Here is a 19,206-nt window from a genome sequence, read left to right as displayed (position 1 = left end):
GGCTAAAGAAGCTGTACCTGCACCACTGCTTAAGGAAGTCCCACTCTTGTCTGCAGGATGTGTTTTTGCTCCTTGTCCTGCTGGAGGGGAGTGGTTTGGGGGACAGAAGAGGCTGGGGGTGCCATGTCCCATCAGCAGTGAGGTCAGGTCCTGGGGGCTCACTGCCAAGCTGAGGCTGTTTGAAGCAGAAGGAGGGCTTCTGGTGCTGGCACGGGATTGCCTTCATGTTGCTCTGAGTGTCTATGTGCCTATCTCTTGGCTGACTGGTACTACATACAGTCAGTGTGTCTGGCTTCCCTGGGTGGGTTTTTCTGCCTTCTTCAAAGGCTGTTTCTTTGCTCAGGCCTAGTCCTGGCTAGTAAGATCTTCCCCAGAGAGGGCTTGGTGTAGGGCTGTGTCTCCTGTTTCTTAAGTCTATGGCTTGGCCTCACGGAACCCTGCTCAGTGGGGTGGGCACAGCAGGGCTGAGCTGAGAGAGCCTGCTGGAGAGCTGTGTCCCCATCACTGTGCTGCTCCTGCTGTCCAGTGCTGGCCTGTCTGCATGGCAAGAGAGCACTGGAGGAGGCAGTCAGGGCTTTCCAGAGCCTGCTTGCCTTGAAATACACTTCACTTTTAGCAGATTTTTTTTAGCAAGATACTAATTCTAGCCTCTGCTGCCCATTCAGCTCTTCTGCACATAGACATGGCTTTGCTGACCTGTAAGGCTGAGCTGTTTCCCTTTAAGTCAGGGAAAGGTAGTCTTGAGTTCTCCTGACTTGATTTCTCCCAACTTGATTTCTCCCACCCCGCTCCATTGTTGGGTTGTGGCACTGGGAAACCTCTGCCAAAAATGAAGAAGGGAAACTTGCACCAGCCAGGGTGGCAGGATTTGTCCAGCATGGCAGGATTTCTCCAGGGCATCTTATTGCTATGCTGCAGCATCATCTCTGTGCTAGATCTCTGCACATCTTCAAAAGAAACAGTTCATGGCAGTGCTGTAAAGCCCTTCCAGCTGCTCTGGACCTTCTCTGGCCTAGGGGAAAGCAGGGACAAAGGAGTTCTCTCTGGCTGAAAATGCCACTTTGCTGACTCCTAGCTAGCAGGCTGGAAGGACCATGAAGTCTGGAAGAGAAGGAGCGGGTGGCTAGAAAGGGCTGACATGTCCCAGTATCAGCCACCCTGGATTGCACTCTGCTTGTCCTTAACTTGTCACTCCATGCTCCCTTCCTTGGTGCCAGGAAAGGAGGTCCCTGCAGCTCATACATCTCACCCTGGTGCAGAGCTCAAAAGTGAGCTCTGGAGCTTGGCTGCACTCATCCTGGTGTTCACAGAGACATACTTCTGGACCCTGTTCAGACTCAGAAATGAATTGCACAGCAAGAGAGCAACGCTGCATGCCTGAGGAAGAGTTGTACCACATCATTATTCCCTGGGATGACCAGGGTCCTCCCAAGGGAACTTGTCCAATTGAGCACTGCTGATCTTTACCTGATAGGCAGCCCTGGTATGTGTAGCTCCCCTGGAGCTGAACTCTTCACCTGTCAGGGGGAGACTGCAGTCATCATCCCTCCTGTCTGAAAGCCAAAGGGAAGCTGGTTCTCACCGATCCAGCCCTTATGCCCCTTGGAGAGATGATAAGGACACAGAAGAACCCTTCACCACTGGGACCGCTGCTGTGCTTTATAACCAGGCCATAAATTGACACTGCAGAGCACAGGGACCTGGCTCTTTGCTCTGCAAGCTCTCACTGATTGCTGGGAGCTCATCACCAGCAGCCCTGACAATGCACTGACACTTTCCCGGGTGCTCCCAGCCACTGCTCAGTCTGGCAGCAGTGCCACCTCTTGGCATTAACTCTTCTGGGAAGAAGAAGGAAAATATTTGTCTAGGTTAGACCCAAACCAGCAGCCCACTGGAACTGCCATGCCAGATTCAGCCGATAGGCAAAGTTTTTTCTGCGCCTGCCGCCTCTTCATAAACCATCTCCTCTTTCCACTGGGGTCTCATTTGCTGAAAAAGAGAAGAAGAGGTGTCCATTGAAGCAAAGCTCAAATTCCAGAATGGTTTTGTCAAAGCTCCTGGGTTTCACCTACAGGCAGGACAGAAAACTGGCAAGTTTGGATGAAGCAATAGAGTCCCAGAGTGACTCTACTTCTATAGTCAAAACTACTTTACAGTGACTGAATGTTACAATAATACAGTAAGCTAAAGGAACAGGATGGCTACAAGTCGGTCATGTGTGTCTGCTCATTATTGAGCTAAGAGTGTTATCCTTTCTTTGTTGTGATGTATAATTGCCGAGTTAGATCACTAGCTCTGCAGTAGGGTGTCAGCTTGGCTGGGTTACCTACTATTTGTATAGTGGTTTGGATATACATGCAACCACTTTTAGCCAGCTCCTGCTTTCAACCTGGCCACCCAACCCCCTGACCGTGTCCCATGTTACTGACTGCCAGAATGGATCAGGGCTCTGAGTGCACCTAAGGGCTGTCATTGGCTCAGCGGTGTTCCCACAGCTCAGCTGGGTGAGCAGAAATGCCATTGTGCCTGATCATGGCAAATATGAGCCATGAGGGAAATAAAATACACGATGGGCCAGCTCTGCTCTCCGTGCCCAGCCTGCTGTCGCACTGGAAATCTGGGTGATCTGGGGGGTGGGAACACACAAGTGACTATTTACCCTGCCTGGAGAGACCTGGTGTGAGCCAGGGACTGTTCACAACCTGCTGTTTTCTGTCAGGTGTGGTTCAGGCCTGCCGTTTCTGAAGAACTGGGGGCTTTCCTGAGCCTCAGAGACTGTACTATCTCTTCTGAAGAAAGTCATCTTATCACTCCCTAATGGCTGGCTGTTGAAGCTAAGCACTTATTTTACGAAGTTTGCACCCAAGGGACTTGAATCCAAGAGATGGGAGATTAAGCAGAAAGTTCACAGACATTTCTCTGCTGTGTACCTACACACAGCACTGCAGATGACTTAGGTGCTTTCTCATAAGTACCCAGACCTGTCAAGGTGGTTCTGATAGCACCTGACTTTGGGTAGTACAGGTGCTGGTTGCAAATGCACTAGCCTCTTGCTACTATAAATTACAGAATAACTGAGGCAGAAAGGACCTCTCAAGGGCTCTAGTCCAACCTCCTGCTCCAAGCAGGGCCCTCTAGATCAGTTTGCTTAGGGCTGTGAGCAGCTGAATTGTGAACATCTCTAAGAGTATTGCTCCTAGAACCTCTATGGGTCCCTGTTCTAGTGTTTGTTTGTTTCCTCATGGGGAACAAATTTTTGGTAGTATTTAATCAAAATTTTGCATGTATACAAGATCCTCATTCTAGCACACTATTCCTTACATGTTTTCTGGTTTACTGGTGCATAGCAGAGTCTAAAGGCAATGTTTGTCAGGGGACAACAAACTCTTCTTTCCCTCCCCATGAGCCCAAACACTTGGTTGTCTTTTCAGCATTCAAAACGTCCTCTTCTTCTTCTGAGTACTTTTTTAAAGGGCATCCTTCTTCCTCTGTGTAGGAGTGGAGTCCCCCAAATATGCAGGTTTTTCCTCTCTTTGGGCTCAGTCAGATAATAACACATGCTACTAAGAGTTCACAGACCTTTATGCCCAGAGTTTAGGACATCTTTACCTTGGCTGACCGAGGCAGATGGCTTGCTTATTGCCTTCTCCTATTTGACTCTGACACGAGTGTTATCTAGCTTCCAACCGATAACAATACATATAGTCAAGTTTTAAACTTAGACTACAGTTGCAAAACTGCCTATCTCCCAGACACAAAAACTGCCAAAACTGCCTACTGCCTGCTCCTGCGGCCTGGAGCTGGACACCACGAGGCAGCTGCCAGCAAGGCATTCCAGCATCCATGTGGTGCTGGAGTGCAGGTGCTCGAGGGAGCAGCTGCTGGGATATTTTGTGCTTTCTCCACCACCCCGATGACAAGCTGTGGAGGGATCAGAGCTTGTACCTGCTATGCACCCTCTGCACATGCTCCTACTTAGGCTTGGAGAAAATCGCCTGCTGGGTCCAACATTTGGTGAGATCAGCCTGGCTACTTTTGCCTCAGTCACACCACTGCCAGCTAATGGTGCTGCCCTCCTCCCGGTCCTGCAGGTTCCAGCTGACAAGCACCTCCAAGATGAACATCTTCACTGAGATGATTTTTGCAGTGCAGCAAGGCAGCTCAGGCACCTACCTGAGCCTTGAGTAGGCAGAGGCCAGCTTTACCAGCAGCACACGATGGCCGGAGAGCTGCACCGTTGTCGAGATGCAGCTTTTCAGAGTCATGGTGAGGCACAGCCAGCAGGACAATTCCCAGCTCAGAGGTCTGCTGCTCTGCACCCGTATCCTTGTGGTCACAGGCTTTTCCGCCCATGCCTGTGACCCTGAGGACCTACTTTCCTCTCACGCTGGTGCAGCCCGAGCAACAATTTCGGACACTGGGACAGAGAATCTGCTCATCCCAGAGACTGCCTGGGGAGTCTGTGCCACAGGTCTGAGCATGGAGATGACAGTGCTCAAGAAGAGCTCAGCATAACTGGAGTTAGGGGGACTCTCCCCTGGTCCAGCTGAACATGCCATTGTAACTGAGGCTCCTGTTACCACCTGTAATGGGATGGGACCACCCATCCTGTTGGAAAGAGTTGATCCCCTCTGGGACCTTTAGGCGATACAAAGATGACAATAAATGAGCTTGTTTTAACCAACCCTCTGTCTGTGAGTGTCTGTGCAACTTCTTTGTTGGGGAATATGGGTAGGTAGCAGGTTGCTCCCTGCTCAGATGCAGAAGCAGTGGGGTGGTGTTTTGAGGTCAGTAAGTATTACCAAACCAGAATGCTTCTTGTGACCCCTTTTTCCTTTCTTTTCCGGTTTTCTGCTCTGCTTCCATTTTAAGGGGAAGATGCCTCTGTGCATGTATACCTGATGGGAGTGAACAAGGGCAAGGGAGCCAGCCCTTTCCTAGTAGTGACCACTGACATGACAAGAACCAATGGGCACAAATGAAAAAATGTGAACTTCCATCTGAATGCAAGAAAGCACATCCTGACTCTGAGGGTACTCTAACACAGGGAGGTTGTGGAGTCTCCAGCCTTTGAAAGTCATGTGGACATGGTCCCGGGCAGTGTGCTTTAGGTGGCTGTGCTTGAGCAGGGGGTTTGCACCAGACAAACCTGGAGCAAAGCAACCCCAACAGCATTGCCCCGGGGCAACCCCTGGGGAGGTGGACATCATGGTCTCCAAGCGGTGAGCCCTCTGCACAGGGAACAAGCACCATGAGTGCAGAGCGGGGGTCTCAATGCTCTGCTTGCTGCACTGGTGAGGGGCTTGGGAAAGAGCCAATGCAGAGCAGCAGCTTGAGAGCTGGAGGCACAGCAGCTAAGGCAAGCACAGGAGGGAGGGCGTGTCCTGCAGCACCAGGCACCCCGTCATCACCATTTGGAAACAGAGTCTCTTTTGGAACAACGATCTCTCCCCAGCACAGAAAGGACAGAGACCCTGCCATGGAGAGGTCCCATCCTGCCACAGGGATAGACACCATCACCCCCACATCAGCGTCACAAAGGCACCAAGAGCACCGTCATGTCTCTTACAAGCACAAAGGCCAGCACCCAGGGAGCTGATCCATCTCACGGGTTGACAGGGCAGGAGTGAACCATCCACGGGCCATGTCACCTTCTCTTACGCATGCACACTTTGAATTCTTTTGGGTGGCCTGCCTACAGTCACAGGCAAATAGGGCAGAGATATGTCTAGGTTGTTCCTGGAGTGTGTGGAAAATAACCTCATGACACAGTTGGTGAGCCAACAAGGGAAGGTGTTCTGCTGGACCTGTGTTTGTGAACAGAAAAGGACTTGTGGGTGATGTGTTGGTTGGAAGCTGTCTTGGGCACAGTGATCATGAAATGATAGAGTTTTTGATTCTTGGAGAAGTTAAGGAGGGTGGTGAGCAGAACTGCCACCTTGGACTTGTGGAGGGCAGACTTTGGCCTTTTTAGGAGCCTGGTTGAGAGAGTCCCTTGGGAAGCAGTTCTGAAGGGCAAAGGAGTCCAGGAGGGCTGGACATTCTTCAAGAAGGAAATCTTAAAGGCACAGGAGCAGGCTGTCCTGGTGTGCTGAAAGATGAGCCGGCAAGGAAGAAGACTGGCCTGGCTGAACAAAGAGTTTTGGCTGGAACTCAGGGAAAAAAAGAGAGTTTCTGACCTTTGGAAGAAGGGGCAGGCAACTCAGGAGGACTACAAGGATGTCGTGAGGTTATGCAGGGAGAAAACTAGAAGGGCCAAAACCCAACTAGAACTTAACTCTGGCTACTGCCGTAAGAGACAATAAAAAAATGTTTCTAAATACATTAACAACAGAAGGAGGGCTAAGGAGAGTCTCCATCATTTACTAGATGTGGGTGGAAACAGTGACAAAGGGTGAGGAAAAGGCTGAGGTACTTAATGCCTTCTTTGCCTCAGTCTTTCATAGTAAGACCAGTTGTTCTCCGGGTACCCAGCCCCCTGAGCTGGAAGATGTGCAGCAGAATGAAGCCCCCATAATCCAAGGGGAAATGGCTAGTGACCTGCTACACTACTTAGACACACGCAAGTCTATGGGGCCAGATGGGATCCACCCAAGGGTACTGAGGGAGCTGGCAGAGGTGCTCACCAAGCCACTTTCCATCATTTAGCAGCAATCCTGGCTAACTGGGGAGGTCCTAGTTGACTGGAAGTTAGCAAACATGATGCCCATCTACAAGAAGGGCAGGAATGAGGATCCAGGCAACTGCAGGCTGGTCAACCTGACCTTGGTGCTGGGGAAGGTTATGGAGCAGATCATCTTGAGTGACATCACACAGCATGTACAAGACAACCAGGTGATCAGGCCCAGTCAGCATGGGTTTATGAAAGGCAGGTCCTGCTTGACTAACCTGATCTCCATCTATGACAAGTTGACCCACTTAGTGGATGAGGGAAAGGCTGTGGATTTCGTTTACCTCGACTTTAGTAAAGCCTTTGACACTATTTCCCACAGCATTCTCCTGGAGAAACTGGCTGCTTGTAGGTTGGATGAGCATATTCTTTGCTGTGTAAAAAAACTGGTTGGATGGCCAGGCCCCAAGAGTGGTGGTGAATGGAGTTAAATCCAGTTGGCGGCTGGTCACAAGTGGTGCTCTCCAGGGCTCAGTATTGGGGCCAGTTCTGTTTAATATCTTCATCGATGATCTGGATGAGGGGATCAAGTACTGCACCCTTAGTAAGGTTCCAGACAACACCAAGTTGGGCGGGAATGGTGATCTGCTTGAGGGCAGAAAGGCTCTCCAGGGGGATCTGGACAGGCTGGATTGATGGGCCACGGCCAATTGTATGAGGTTCCACAAGGTTCAGTGCCGGGTCCTGCACTTGGGTCATGACAACCCCATGCAACGCTACAGGCTTGGGGAATAGTGGCTGGAAAGCTGCCCAGTGGAAAAAGTCCTGGGGGTGCTGGTCGGCAGCTGGCTGAATATGAGCCGGCAGCGTGCCCAGGTGGCCAAAAAAGCCAATAGCATCCTGGCTTGTATCAGAAATAGCGTGGCCAGCAAGACTAGGGAAGCGATTGTCCCCCTGTACTGGGCACTGGTGAGGCTGCACCTCGAGTACTGTGTTCAGTTTTGGGCCTGTTGCTACAAGAAAGACATTGAGGTGCTGGACCGTGTCCAAAGAAGAGCAACAAAGCTGGTGAAGGGCCTGGAGCACAAGTCTTATGAGGAGCAGCTGAGGGAACTGGGGTTGTTTAGCCTGGAGAAAAGGAGGCTGAGGGGAGACCTTATCGCTCCCTACAACTACCTGAAAGGAGGTTGTAGTGAGGTGGGTGTCAGTCTCTTTTCCCAAGTCACAAGCAATAGGATAAGAGAAAACAGCCTCAAGTTGCTCCAGAGGAGGTTTAGATTGGATATTAGGAAAAATTTTTTCACTGAAAGAGTTGTCAAGCATTGGAACAGGCTGCCCAGGGAAGTGGTTGAGTTACCATCGCTGGAGGTGTTTAAAGGACGTGTAGATGTGGCACTTAGGGACATGGTTTAGTGGTGGACTTGGCGATGTTAGGTTTACGGTTGGACTTGATGATCTTAAAGGTCTTTTCCAACTTAAATGACTCTATGATTATTAGGTAAACTTAATCATTGACATGACTTTCCATTCACAAGCATTTCAATACTGCTCTGTGCATTCTAGCTGTATTTATGTCTCCTATCATAAGCTTAGGGAAAACAGGAACATTGTGGGGCAAGCATATCTATAAATTTACAGAACAACACCTACTCCGTAAAAAAAAATAATCCCTGGAAAAGCTCTGAATCCCATGTAAATGCAAAGCTGATTTTTAAAAATTCAGAGAGAGAAACAAGCTACTTGGAGCTTCCCAGAAAGTAAGACTATGCATGCGGATAGCTATTGCAGAGGAGCCCCAAAGCTTCCTAAAGGACCCACTCCTCACTTTGACAGATGGTCTTCAGAGATTAAGAGAGAGGGATCACTTCAGCTGTCCATTTACAGACATCTGCAGCTTGGTGGGTATCCAAAATATTTGAAGGAGACTGGCAGATAAGAAAAAGAATTTGAGGAAACCCAGGCCCTTCCAGGGCAGCAGTTTGAGGCTTGCTGCAATATCCCACAGAACCTATAATGACACCAGACTATTACTAGACAAGTTCAACATCTCAGTACCAGCCCATTTCTCTGCTCCAGAGAGCCTCACGGTAGGATTTTTCAGCCCCTTTGCCTCTGTCACTGGGGAAGCTGGAACAGACTCACTTAAGGAGGAGCAGTTGTAGGTCAGCAATAAATGTTTTTGCATCTAGTGTGAGGAAGAAGAATTCAGATCTGCTTAAAAGGTAAAATAAAACAAGTGTACTAGAATCTTACATAATTTCTCACCAGTTTACAAAAAAGCACTTAAAAAGGGTTAATTTTTCCTCAATGTAAAGGTGAGACTCAGTTGCAGAGGAAAATTTATTTTTTCTGAGGTTACCTAGTTAAGAATGCTCTGTTCAGAAACCTTATGCTGCTTCTATAAATGTTTAGGGTTTAGAAAATGAATCAACTGCTGCATGACCAGCTAGAAAAATCATAAAACTAAGACAGTACCCAGTGCAATCCTACACATGGCAATGAATGCCACAGGTCCATCTATGAGGCATCTGCCCATAGAATAAAATTTTTACAAAATGGTGTACTGTAGAGTCTTTTGGAGCAAACATACTTGGATTAAATGATCAGGAAAAAAGCAGGATAACTTTGCCAAGTAAATGGGATTGACTGTTTATCAGTGACACTAATAATACAGATGAAAAGAAATAGGTCCTAACAGAACATGCATACAAACGATAATTATTAATAAACAGTCTTTCCTACACCCCTACTGAAAACACGAAGTAAAATGAGATTTAAAAGAAAATAAATGCTGCCGCCTAGTGATCAAGATGGAAATCCGCAAGTTCAAGCTCTGCTTCCTGACTGGTTTCCCACAAGATTCAGACCATGGCTCCCCCAGTTAGACCTCTCCCTTCTGCTCTTGCTCACAGTTCTGTGCCAGCCCGGCTGTATACGAGCACAGGCTAGCACTGCACTGGTACCTAAGGGGAAGAGAGAAGTCTCTCCTGGGTGACTGTTAATGGCACTTTTGGACAGATGTTCTCCAACAGGGTTTTCAACAGCTAGCAATATTTTTTGAGCCCTAAATGTTTCAGTGGAAGCATGGTGGGTTTGATACATTTCTGTCACACTGAAGAGAACTCAGGATCCCCAGTCCTGAAAGGCTCTGCCAGAAATTCAAGGAGAGATGCTTTCTTCCTTGTTAATACCAAATTGTGTTACTGCCTCTGGTTGAGAAAACCTGCAAACTCTCAGAAGAGTGCCTGAAACAAAGGAGCTGAGCTCTTCCAAACTACCCACAGCCAAGCTGGGAGTGGGAGCCCAGCTGTCCCAGAAAACACACCTGCAGTGCCTGCTGGGCAACAGCGCGTGGAGTCCAGGGAACATTTTGTTTATGTATGTTTCCTGGACAAATGGGGTTTTTTTATATTTCCAGAGGAGGGAGAGTCAATCAATTAAAAAAGCTCTTCTTGTAGCTCAACCAGGAACAAAATCATACCTACTCTTCATTAGCAAAAGCCAGTAAGACATCTTCTGACCTTCATTTGACCTAGATGGATGGCTGCACATTCTCCTCCCAGTAAGACGAAGACTGTGCTGATCCTGGGAAGCTAGAAAATATCATAAAATCCTAATCAAACAAAATATTATCCAACCATTTGAGCTCAGACAGAAGAGAGATCATTTCATATCTTGTTTCACAATCATGCCATTCCCCTAGTATAATCCCTTGTTAGCCTCATGCAGATATAATAAGCTAATGAGAATACTTGGCATAAGGTTTGTTGATGTCTAAAGGTTACAATAGCATCCTCTATGTTACCAATTTTAGCTAGTTCTTAAAATGCCATGATTAGATGCCAGTCAACATTCTGAGCAAAGTGACATAGGGATTTTAATGCCTCTGACTATAAATCAAACATGGTGGTTACCAAACACTGGTGAGAAGTTCTGTACTAGTCAGTTTTTAATTTCAAGGAGGCTAGGATGTTATCAATTCCTATCAGAGCCAGGCATGGCATGACTCAATGCTATACACCAGGCTGTTGAAGAGAAATACACCTCTTTGATCCAGCTGGAAATATATGTTTAAACAGTTTGAAGAACAGCAGCAAGTATAAAGCACGGTCTAAAATGCAACAAGAGAGAGCAAAACGAAAGTTGGGCATCCTAGTTACAGCAGTTGCAACAAACTTGAGAAACTGTTCCACCCAAAACCCACTTTGCCTGAAAGGTGAATAACAGTAAGATTCAGGAAAATAAAAAAACTAATTAAGACAAGTTTACCAAAATAAGGAGATTCTGGGCAACTCCTGCTTTCAATGATTATGTTTATTACAATAAGAAAAGCAATGTAAAATGTTTAAAAGAAAAATAATCTCAAGAGAAAAGAAGTATTTCTGCCTTGGTTTAGTAGAAAAGTTAATGCCACCTACTCCAAGGAGCTCTGGGTACATGGCTGTGGCCTCAGCATCTGGGTACTTCATCACGCCCTGAGCCTGCCCGATCACCTTCCCCTCCAAGTAATGTGCTACAGAAATAGGAAGGACTGGAGCATAGGCAGGCTTCAAAAACCTCCTTGCTGGGTGACTTCCCTGAGCAGCAGAGGCTAGAGTTGCCAGCCACTGAAACCCTTCCTGCAGCCAAAAAGGCAGCTGGGTGACAGTTTTGGGAACAAGCAGACTGTTGTCCAAATTTTGGGCAACTAGAGCATGTGGAAGTCATCAGTGTTGACCCACTCTAGCCAGCAATGCAAGATCTCCCAGGCTGTCTTTCCCTCTTTGCCACTTAATTTTGCTACTCTAGCACTCGCTCATGTAGACAACTTTGTACCTCACTTGTATGTAAAATAGACCTCTAACAGCACCACTGAAGGCAATTGGATTAAATCACAAGAGTAAAGACTCATCATACTAGGAAGCCTTAGAGTCCTACTCTAGAAGTGTAAGAGTCCTACTCTTTGTATGAATAAGACCAGCATTGTCCTAAATGTAATGTACAATTTTAACTTAAAACAAAAATTAAGCCAATCATACTACAATTCACCAGATTTTTGAGCTATAAAGCTTCATAAACACCAATCTGGACTACATTACTGTTTTTTTCATGAGTTTGAGAAAAAGGGTTTGGTTTTTTTTGAGTGAGGATTATGATATGATTAAGCCTTTCTGGCACTGTCCCACATGCACCACAAAATTTTGATTTAAAACAAAAATTAAGTCTACCATACTGAAATTCTGAAACATCAGCTTTTTCATCTATAAAGGTACGTAAATGCCAAATTGGAGTACAACACTGGTTTGGGGTTTTGGGGTTTTTTTTTTTGTGTTTGGGAAAGGATACGAGTGATGTTTTACATTCAGCTCTGGAACGATCCAGCTGACAGCACTGAAAGTCTTTTATTTTTCTACATTTTAGTTTTCATCCTTGCAAAGCACATCAAGAAGATGGCACTACCTAAAGCAAGAATACAACTTCACAATGCACTATAAATACACTACAAGAAATGTTGAAACATTAATTAAAAATGTATCAAATGCCCATCAAGATTATTTCAGACCATGATAAGGAAACTTCTGCTCCTACATAGGAATCCTTCTCCCTTAATCTTCATAGGCAGTCATGCAGAAGTTATCATGTCCTTGCTCCTCTCTTCGGGCAGGCACTTGAACTCATTAGGCTAATTAGGTGTCATGCACAGTTTGTGCTTTCAGAACCTTCAGGAAATGGGTCAGTGGGCTTGGGGGCCATTTGGGGAGTAACTTCTCCTTCCCTGCAGACATGACTGTTGTTTGGTTTTTGGCCACGCATGGTGAGCTGCCCTGCTCAGCGTAGCAGAACAGGGAGCTGCGCACTCTCCAACACAGCACGCCCTCCGCGTCCTGTTGCTTGATGTCCTGTGCTGATCGGCTTCTTTTCATGCAGGGTTTGTTGTTAGGCTGAACTTGCCCCACCGAAATGTTTTGAGACATTAACTCTTTCGGTCTCTCACAGCTGGTGCCCCAGGAATGAGGGGGCATGGCTGCCATGGCCCTGCCCCAGGGAGCAGAGCCCAGAGGCCTGGGTGCCTGGGGGGCAGCGCGTGCCCCCTGGCTGCTCCTCCTGTGGCCCCAAACAGCACTTACTTGGGGCAGGAGCAGAGGGTGCCCAGGTCACTGCCCTCCCCCAGCAGGACCTGCAGGTACGGACCCCAGGGCAGAGGCTTGGTACATGTCAGGATGCTCTCACCACTATGGTAGCCCCCCCACAGCAAATGCCTGGCGGTAGATCCCCAGGGGTCCTTGGCACCTGCAGGCTCAGAGCCTCCCAGAAACAATGAGCAGCCCCTGCCGCCAGCACTGCCTGCGGCGGAGATGCTGGGACCTCCTTGCTCCCAGGTGGTGCCATGGGAATGGCACTGGGTACCTGTTCATTTCCTTCTCCAACCAGCTGACCTACTGGTATACAGTCAGGACATCGCTTTCTTCCCCTATGATCTGTCTTGCATGAGAAAACAAATCGGGGTTTAGGTTATAAGTGTACTATGGCTATGTTTATAAACACTGGTTTTAGTACACTACTTTTTGTTTAAACAGGGAAATTTATTTATTAAGACAGGCTACATAGAAGGCACCTTTAAGGCATTGTTTCCATTTGGAATGTCTGTGTCCCTCTCATTTTCCTGAAAAGTGGCCATCTGCCATATCAGCATCTTCCCATCTTGAAAATTTGGACATACTTTTTATTTTCACTGCAAGCAAAAGAAAAATATTTTAGAAGTGAAGCACTACACTTGAATTTAACAGAGACATTTTATAAAGCAGACTCTCCCATGTCTTTCTATGTGTTCAATTAAATGCAGCAATGCATCTAATTGCATCACTTACGGCAAACATTAGTGCAAATTAACTGTGATACAAAGATTTATTAATTGCACAGAGAGAGAGAGTAACTTACCAGAGACAGCCTTACTTCAGGCTTTGTTACCTGTAAAAACCTGATAAAGCCATCTGCAAATCTGAGAAGTATCAAACCACATGACAAATCAGGCCATGAGGACTAATGTGTCCATTACAAAGCACTAATGCAAGTCAAACTTCACAGTCCCTGAAGTGGGAACCAGTTCTAATGCTTAAAAAATTTCCCCCTTTCACGTGGGAATTCAGTGGGACAGGTATACATCCTCATTAATTTCTGCATCCCAGACTTCACTAAAATTTGAATGTGTGGTTCTCTGAACGTTGGAATCTTCTTTAAGAAAATTTTAGCCAAGTGTCCCTTAGTTTGGGAGCTAATACAACTCCCTCTTAAAAGTTCTTTAATGAGCTTAAACACAAGCTGGAAGTGACTTGCAAATTGGCTGTTGAGAATCACCCAAGTTCATTTAGACATGACTGTTTTGTAATTCACTATGGGATATGCCCATATGTCTGTTTCTACATCACCACATTACACTATTTATCTCAGCAACTACTGGTCATGCAGCTTAAGAAGGACAGAAGGATCTCTTTGTTCTCCCCTCCTAAGGAGTGTGATGGACTGTACCTTAGACTCCTTGAAGTGAAATGACCATTGCTTGTGACTATGAACCATTTTTCAAAGCTGAAATTCTTCCAATAAGACAAAGTGTTTTATCCGTGTTGTGTTCATGCCAAGTCAAACACTTTAGAACAACTCCAGACTGAACTAGAAAGCCACTGAGTACACCAATACTGAATTATTAAAGAAAAAAGCAAGATAGTATCTGATCACCCTGTGCCCCTTCAGACCAAAATGCATGTTTCTGAGCATGTAAGATGACAGAAAAAAACCATGGTTAAGATAAAAATCTACCTTGTGTAACTGGATTAAACCCCATTGTTCATGAAAACATGTACATTACGACTCATACTAATAAGAAGTAAGCCCCATCATGAATTACTTAAGGAATTGAGTGGAAAGAAACAGCAGGTTTGCCTAGACAAGCCTTTGTGCTATGTGCAATGCTGTATTCAGGAATCTACCCTGCATCCATCTGGAACTGAGGGAACCTGCCTAAAAAATGAAACATCCTAGAAATGTAAGGCTGGATCTCAAAGCCCATAATTCTGCTCTGAGAAAGGATCAAATATACTGTTTAGGTCATGAGACACTCTCCTGTCTATATCTCCATGACATGGATTTGCATTCTCTATGTGTGATACTTAGCACTTCTCTTTGACTTTTATTGTACCAATTTCAGTCCATTTCTCCAGATCCCTAGGAATTTTGATGCTGTCCTGCATAGATCATTGTATCTCATGCCATTTTGCAAATTTTGATTGTCTTGTTTCTGACATCCAAATACAAAAATACTGAATTATATACTACACCTGAAGGAAATCCCTCTTAATAGGTCTTTCCAGTTTGGTTGTAAACTGCTGATTACTGCTTTTAAACCACAGAACTTCAAACTGCTTATGACTTCATTGTGTAAGAATTTCAGCTGAATAACTAGTTGTTTGCTTATGTGAATGTCAAGTGGAGCTATGTAAAATGCCTTATTAATGTCATAGAGCAACACATCTGTTTCCTCCAACTCTGTTAGGCCAGTGATCTTGCCAAAAAAATACATCTCACAGACTTGATCGGATTCTTTCTGACAAATCTGTATTATCTCTGCTTACTCTCTTTTATACCTCTGGCTGTCTTCAAGTCAATCACTTAGTAACTTACTCCAACATAGTTCTAGGCAGCAAAGATGGGTAGGCTCCTAACATATAGCATGCTAGCACCTCTTTCCTCCCCTTTTCACAGATTGTACTGTATGTGCCCTTTGATTCCCTGGTCGTTTGTTTGTTTTTAGTTTTTTGGTTTTTTTTTTCCCCTAGACTGTAGGTTTATCAATTCTCTTTACAATTTGTCATTTGCTTGGGTAGTTTATGATGTACTCTAGTGAAAATGTTACCAAATTCTGCAGATCTGCATACCCTTAAACATACTTTGATACACTTTGGCACTTTCTTTAAAATATTATTTCCTTAAGTGCCCTTTGACACTTTCCTTATTCTGGCCTATGCTCCCTCTATCTTGGTCATTTGGATTTTGTAAAGTATCTGGTCACAATTAATCTTTCCCCCAACCCACAGACAGAAACATCCCTTTCTTGACATCTATCCATTTGTAATTTTGTAAATGCCCATCACTGCTGTTGTGCTGCTCTCCCTTATTCCCTCTGCTGGAAACAGAAATTCTATTATTTCATTTATATAAATTCCTTTCACCATTACATTCAATTCATAAGCAGTTCCTCTCGGTTTGTACTGAGGCTCTATAGAGCGTCCAGTCAATCATGATGAGGGGCAACAATGCTTATTATGTACTGATTTTTCTATGTTTGCAGTTTGTTTTAAAAAAATGATTAAATTATTAAAGAATAAAATACCCTCCTTCAAATATTAGAACTTTTTCTTGATTTTTAAACAATCTGAATGGCAAAATAGTATTTTATCCTAACATTTGGCATCTTACTCTTCTCTGTGAAAGGAAGTACAGGAGGTTGGATCTTGAATGTAAATATTTTGTAGTAAAAGATGCATTTTGGGTGGGATCTTTCATGTTTTCTGATGGAGAGTGTGGAAGAGTCCAGCATTATATTTAATGGCAATGTGCCACTATATGAACGTGGCCAACTGCCCTCTGAGATGCTCCTCCTTAAGAATTACAAAAGACAATATCCAGTACTCCCAGCCAAGTGAATCCAATCTAAGCAATTTACAGATATCATGATAAAAGCTGTTGCAAGGCATTGACAGTTGAGAAGACACTGCTAAAACTGCACTTTAACAGAGTGTGAAAGATCCAAAGCCAATAATCTATCAGGTAATTGGGTTGTGAGGGTGAATATTTTGCTTGCATATAGGGAAGAGAAGGTTAGGATGTCAATTAAGCGACTACCTGTTTGAAAGGCAGAGCACACACTCGTTTGAGTAGGTCTTTCCATCGGTCCCACAAACTGGATTGTAGTCCCTTGGACATCCAGGCACACCATACTTGTAGCAGGCAGGCTAGGGAAGACAGGTACATGAGAAGTCTAAGATACATCGTCTGAAACAGGTCTCTTGAGCCCTTTCAGATCAGCAGCTTCTGATCTGAGAGCCACTGAAGAACCCTGGCACACTCAGGCACAGAAAGGAGCGCTCAGCAGGAGCTGGCACAGCATTATCAAGTGCCACATTATCTTTCATACTCTTATCGCTTGAGGCTTGGCTTCTACGGCCTGGCATGGCTTGAGCTGCGGTGTCAGGACATATACGTGCTACACCACGCAGCTCCTTCCAACATCTTAGCATCAGTGGTACACACAGACAGCGAGTCCCCGTCAAGGGCAACCGCAGACCGGGCCGGTAAGAGACGGGAATGACCGGGACACCTCTGCTGCAGCCCTCAGCAGGCGGGTGCCGGGCTCCCTCAGCTGTGGGGAGAGACCGACTGGGGCATCTCCGGCGGCCGAGCAGGGGTACCGGAGGGGCGGCCGCAGGGCTCCGGAGCTAGCGCCTGCACCGGGATGCCCGGTTGGCCACACGGAGGGCAGGTGGGATCGTCCTTCCCGGGGACGACGGGGCAGGCGGCACTCACCGGGACGCTGGCAACGGCGCCGGGACGCGAGAAGAGCCCTGTGGAGAGTAACCGGCGTTAACGGCGCCTGGTCCCGCCCGGATTTCCCCCGACATCTCCCCCTCCCCCCCGGACCAGCCGGTCTCCGTTACCGGTCCGGTCCCCGACCAGCCGGTCTCCGGCACCGTCCTGTACCGTTTCTCCCTCCCCCGGACGGCCTATGCCCGCTACTGGCTTAGATACCGCGGCCTCCCACCCACGCCGGCCGGTGCCCGGTACCGGTTCAGGTCTCCCCTCCCTTGGGACGGGACCGGCCGGGGCACAGGACCGGCCCTGTTCCCCCCCGCTTCCCCGGGACTGGCTCGCCTCCCTCAACCGCCACTGCCCCGGCGCCGTGCGCCCGGTACCGGTGAGGAGGGTGGGCAGCAGCACCACCACCAGCACCGGAACCGCCATGTCGACGAACAGAGCAACGGCGGCGGGCGGGGGCGGAGCGGGGCCGACGGGGCGCAACGGTGGCAGTGGAGCGCGGGGGGCGGGAGCGCCGGGCGCTGGGGCTGGGAGGAGCCGGAGGGGGGGAACGACGGGACCTGGGTGCCACTGGGCGGGGGGAGGAACACCTGGGGGTCGAGGACCCCGTGGGGCTTCCACCGGAGTGGGAAGGCCCCGGGACATACCGGAGAGGCAGGGAGTAAGGACCCGCCGCGGGGAGCGGTGGCACCCGTGGGGCTGGAGGAGGTGGGGAGGGATGTGCTATCGTCTTCACCTGCGGGTTTGGGGAGTGGGCAGGCACCTCCGGGGGTGGAGAAGGGATCGGGAACCTCCACTCCGGGTGCTGGGGGAACGTGGTGTTGAGGGGCGTGAACGTCGTCCTTGGCAAGCCTGTGCCTGCTCCACCAGCAGGTCCCCGTGGGGTCGCTTATCTCTGCCATTTCCACAGGGAACCCCCAAAATATCCAGTAGTCAGCAACTAACCAGGCTCTGCTTCTGCGATGCATGGAGCAGTGCAGAAAGCTTTAATGTCAGGGCTGTGCAGCAGGGCAGCGGAGTTAATGGTGGGCACCCGGTGGTAATTTCACCATTTCCCGGGTTTCCCTGCTTGGCTTCACCTCGTTAGCATTGTGCTTTGATTGTAGAGTGTCGGGCAACGCAAGCAAGTTGGAAATACACGTGCAGTGCTATGTGGCTGTTAAGGTCCTAGCCCCTGTCTCGTGATAAAGTGACATGAGATGGCTTGTGCTGAGCTATGAGTGCATTCCTGCCAAGTGGAAGAGAAATTAATACAGCAATAAAGCCAACCTGCCTGCATCCAAAGTCATGGGAATCCAGGCCAGCAGGGCCTGGAAAGGCTTGGCACGCTGTCCTGTCAGCACGCCTGGATGTCTGGGCAGCACGGCTCTCCAGAGAGTATCATCTGTTAGATGCCGATAAGAGTTGTTAGCTTTGCAGACCCCAGAGGTTAGCTCTACACAGAGTCTGGCTCTGGAATTTTTATGCAGTTTCCTTATATCTGGGATATGGGCTTCTCATAAAATGGCCTACGCTTGTGTATATGAGCTAGGGTGTAGACCCTTCAAATGTTTTGGTTTGTGCCATATAGGTACATATGCAGGCATCACACACATACTTCTTGTCTCTCTGTCAACTTCCGAGTCCTTCCAAACATGGCTTTTCTTCTCCTGTGTTTCTGACAGTGTGCCCTGCCCGCATGGCACCACAGGGAAGTTATTTTATTATCTGCTGAATATGTTCTTATTCCTCCAGGTAACCTCTGCAAACTGATTGAGTGTTAGATTGCCATTCAGAGCACACCTTTGAAATTAATACCCATTACAAGGGATGTTTCATGCAAAAGCCTCTGGCTTGGATATTTTAAGCAAGATGCCTAATCAGAACATTTGGTGGCTGGTGAAGCATGTAGAGGGGTATTTCTTTCTCTCTGCTTGATCTCCTTCCCTAGCTTTGCCCCAGCTTTGCCTGCTAAGCCATTTTAGAAGAGGGTACCTTTCTGTTACCTTGTTATGGGTGGGTGGTTGCTGGATATGCCATCCTTTGGGGAC

The 19,206-nt window shown here is 47.4% G+C and overlaps 1 protein-coding gene across 1 annotated transcript; it reads right to left on the bottom strand.

The window, feature by feature from the left end:
* Window positions 1-13,217: 13,217 nt before the first annotated feature.
* Window positions 13,218-17,615, bottom strand: SPINK2 (serine peptidase inhibitor Kazal type 2). The gene is made up of 4 exons (XM_075042263.1): window positions 17,554-17,615; window positions 17,168-17,205; window positions 16,487-16,596; window positions 13,218-13,322 (listed from the first exon to the last, which is right to left on the bottom strand). Exons 1-4 carry the CDS (start codon window positions 17,600-17,602, stop codon window positions 13,277-13,279), a joined length of 243 nt encoding a protein of 80 aa, XP_074898364.1. The 5' UTR covers window positions 17,603-17,615; the 3' UTR covers window positions 13,218-13,276.
* Window positions 17,616-19,206: the final 1,591 nt, after the last annotated feature.

This window comes from Buteo buteo, chromosome 1 (genome assembly GCF_964188355.1).
Source record: "Buteo buteo chromosome 1, bButBut1.hap1.1, whole genome shotgun sequence".
NCBI lineage: Eukaryota > Metazoa > Chordata > Aves > Accipitriformes > Accipitridae > Buteo > Buteo buteo.
Note: the sequence above shows the minus strand (reverse complement) of the source record. Positions and strands in the feature narration are given on the sequence as shown.

Bases quoted from the DNA above. Each gene is read 5' to 3' on its own strand.
- SPINK2 (XM_075042263.1), bottom strand. From the start codon at position 17,602: ATGGCGGTTCCGGTGCTGGTGGTGGTGCTGCTGCCCACCCTCCTCACC. The intron at 17,206-17,553 runs GTACCGGGCGCA...TACTCTCCACAG, and splicing joins GCTGCCCACCCTCCTCACCG to GGCTCTTCTCGCGTCCCGGC. The intron at 13,323-16,486 runs GTAGTCGCTTAA...TTTTGCTTGCAG, and splicing joins GTGCTCTGCCTTTCAAACAG to TGAAAATAAAAAGTATGTCC.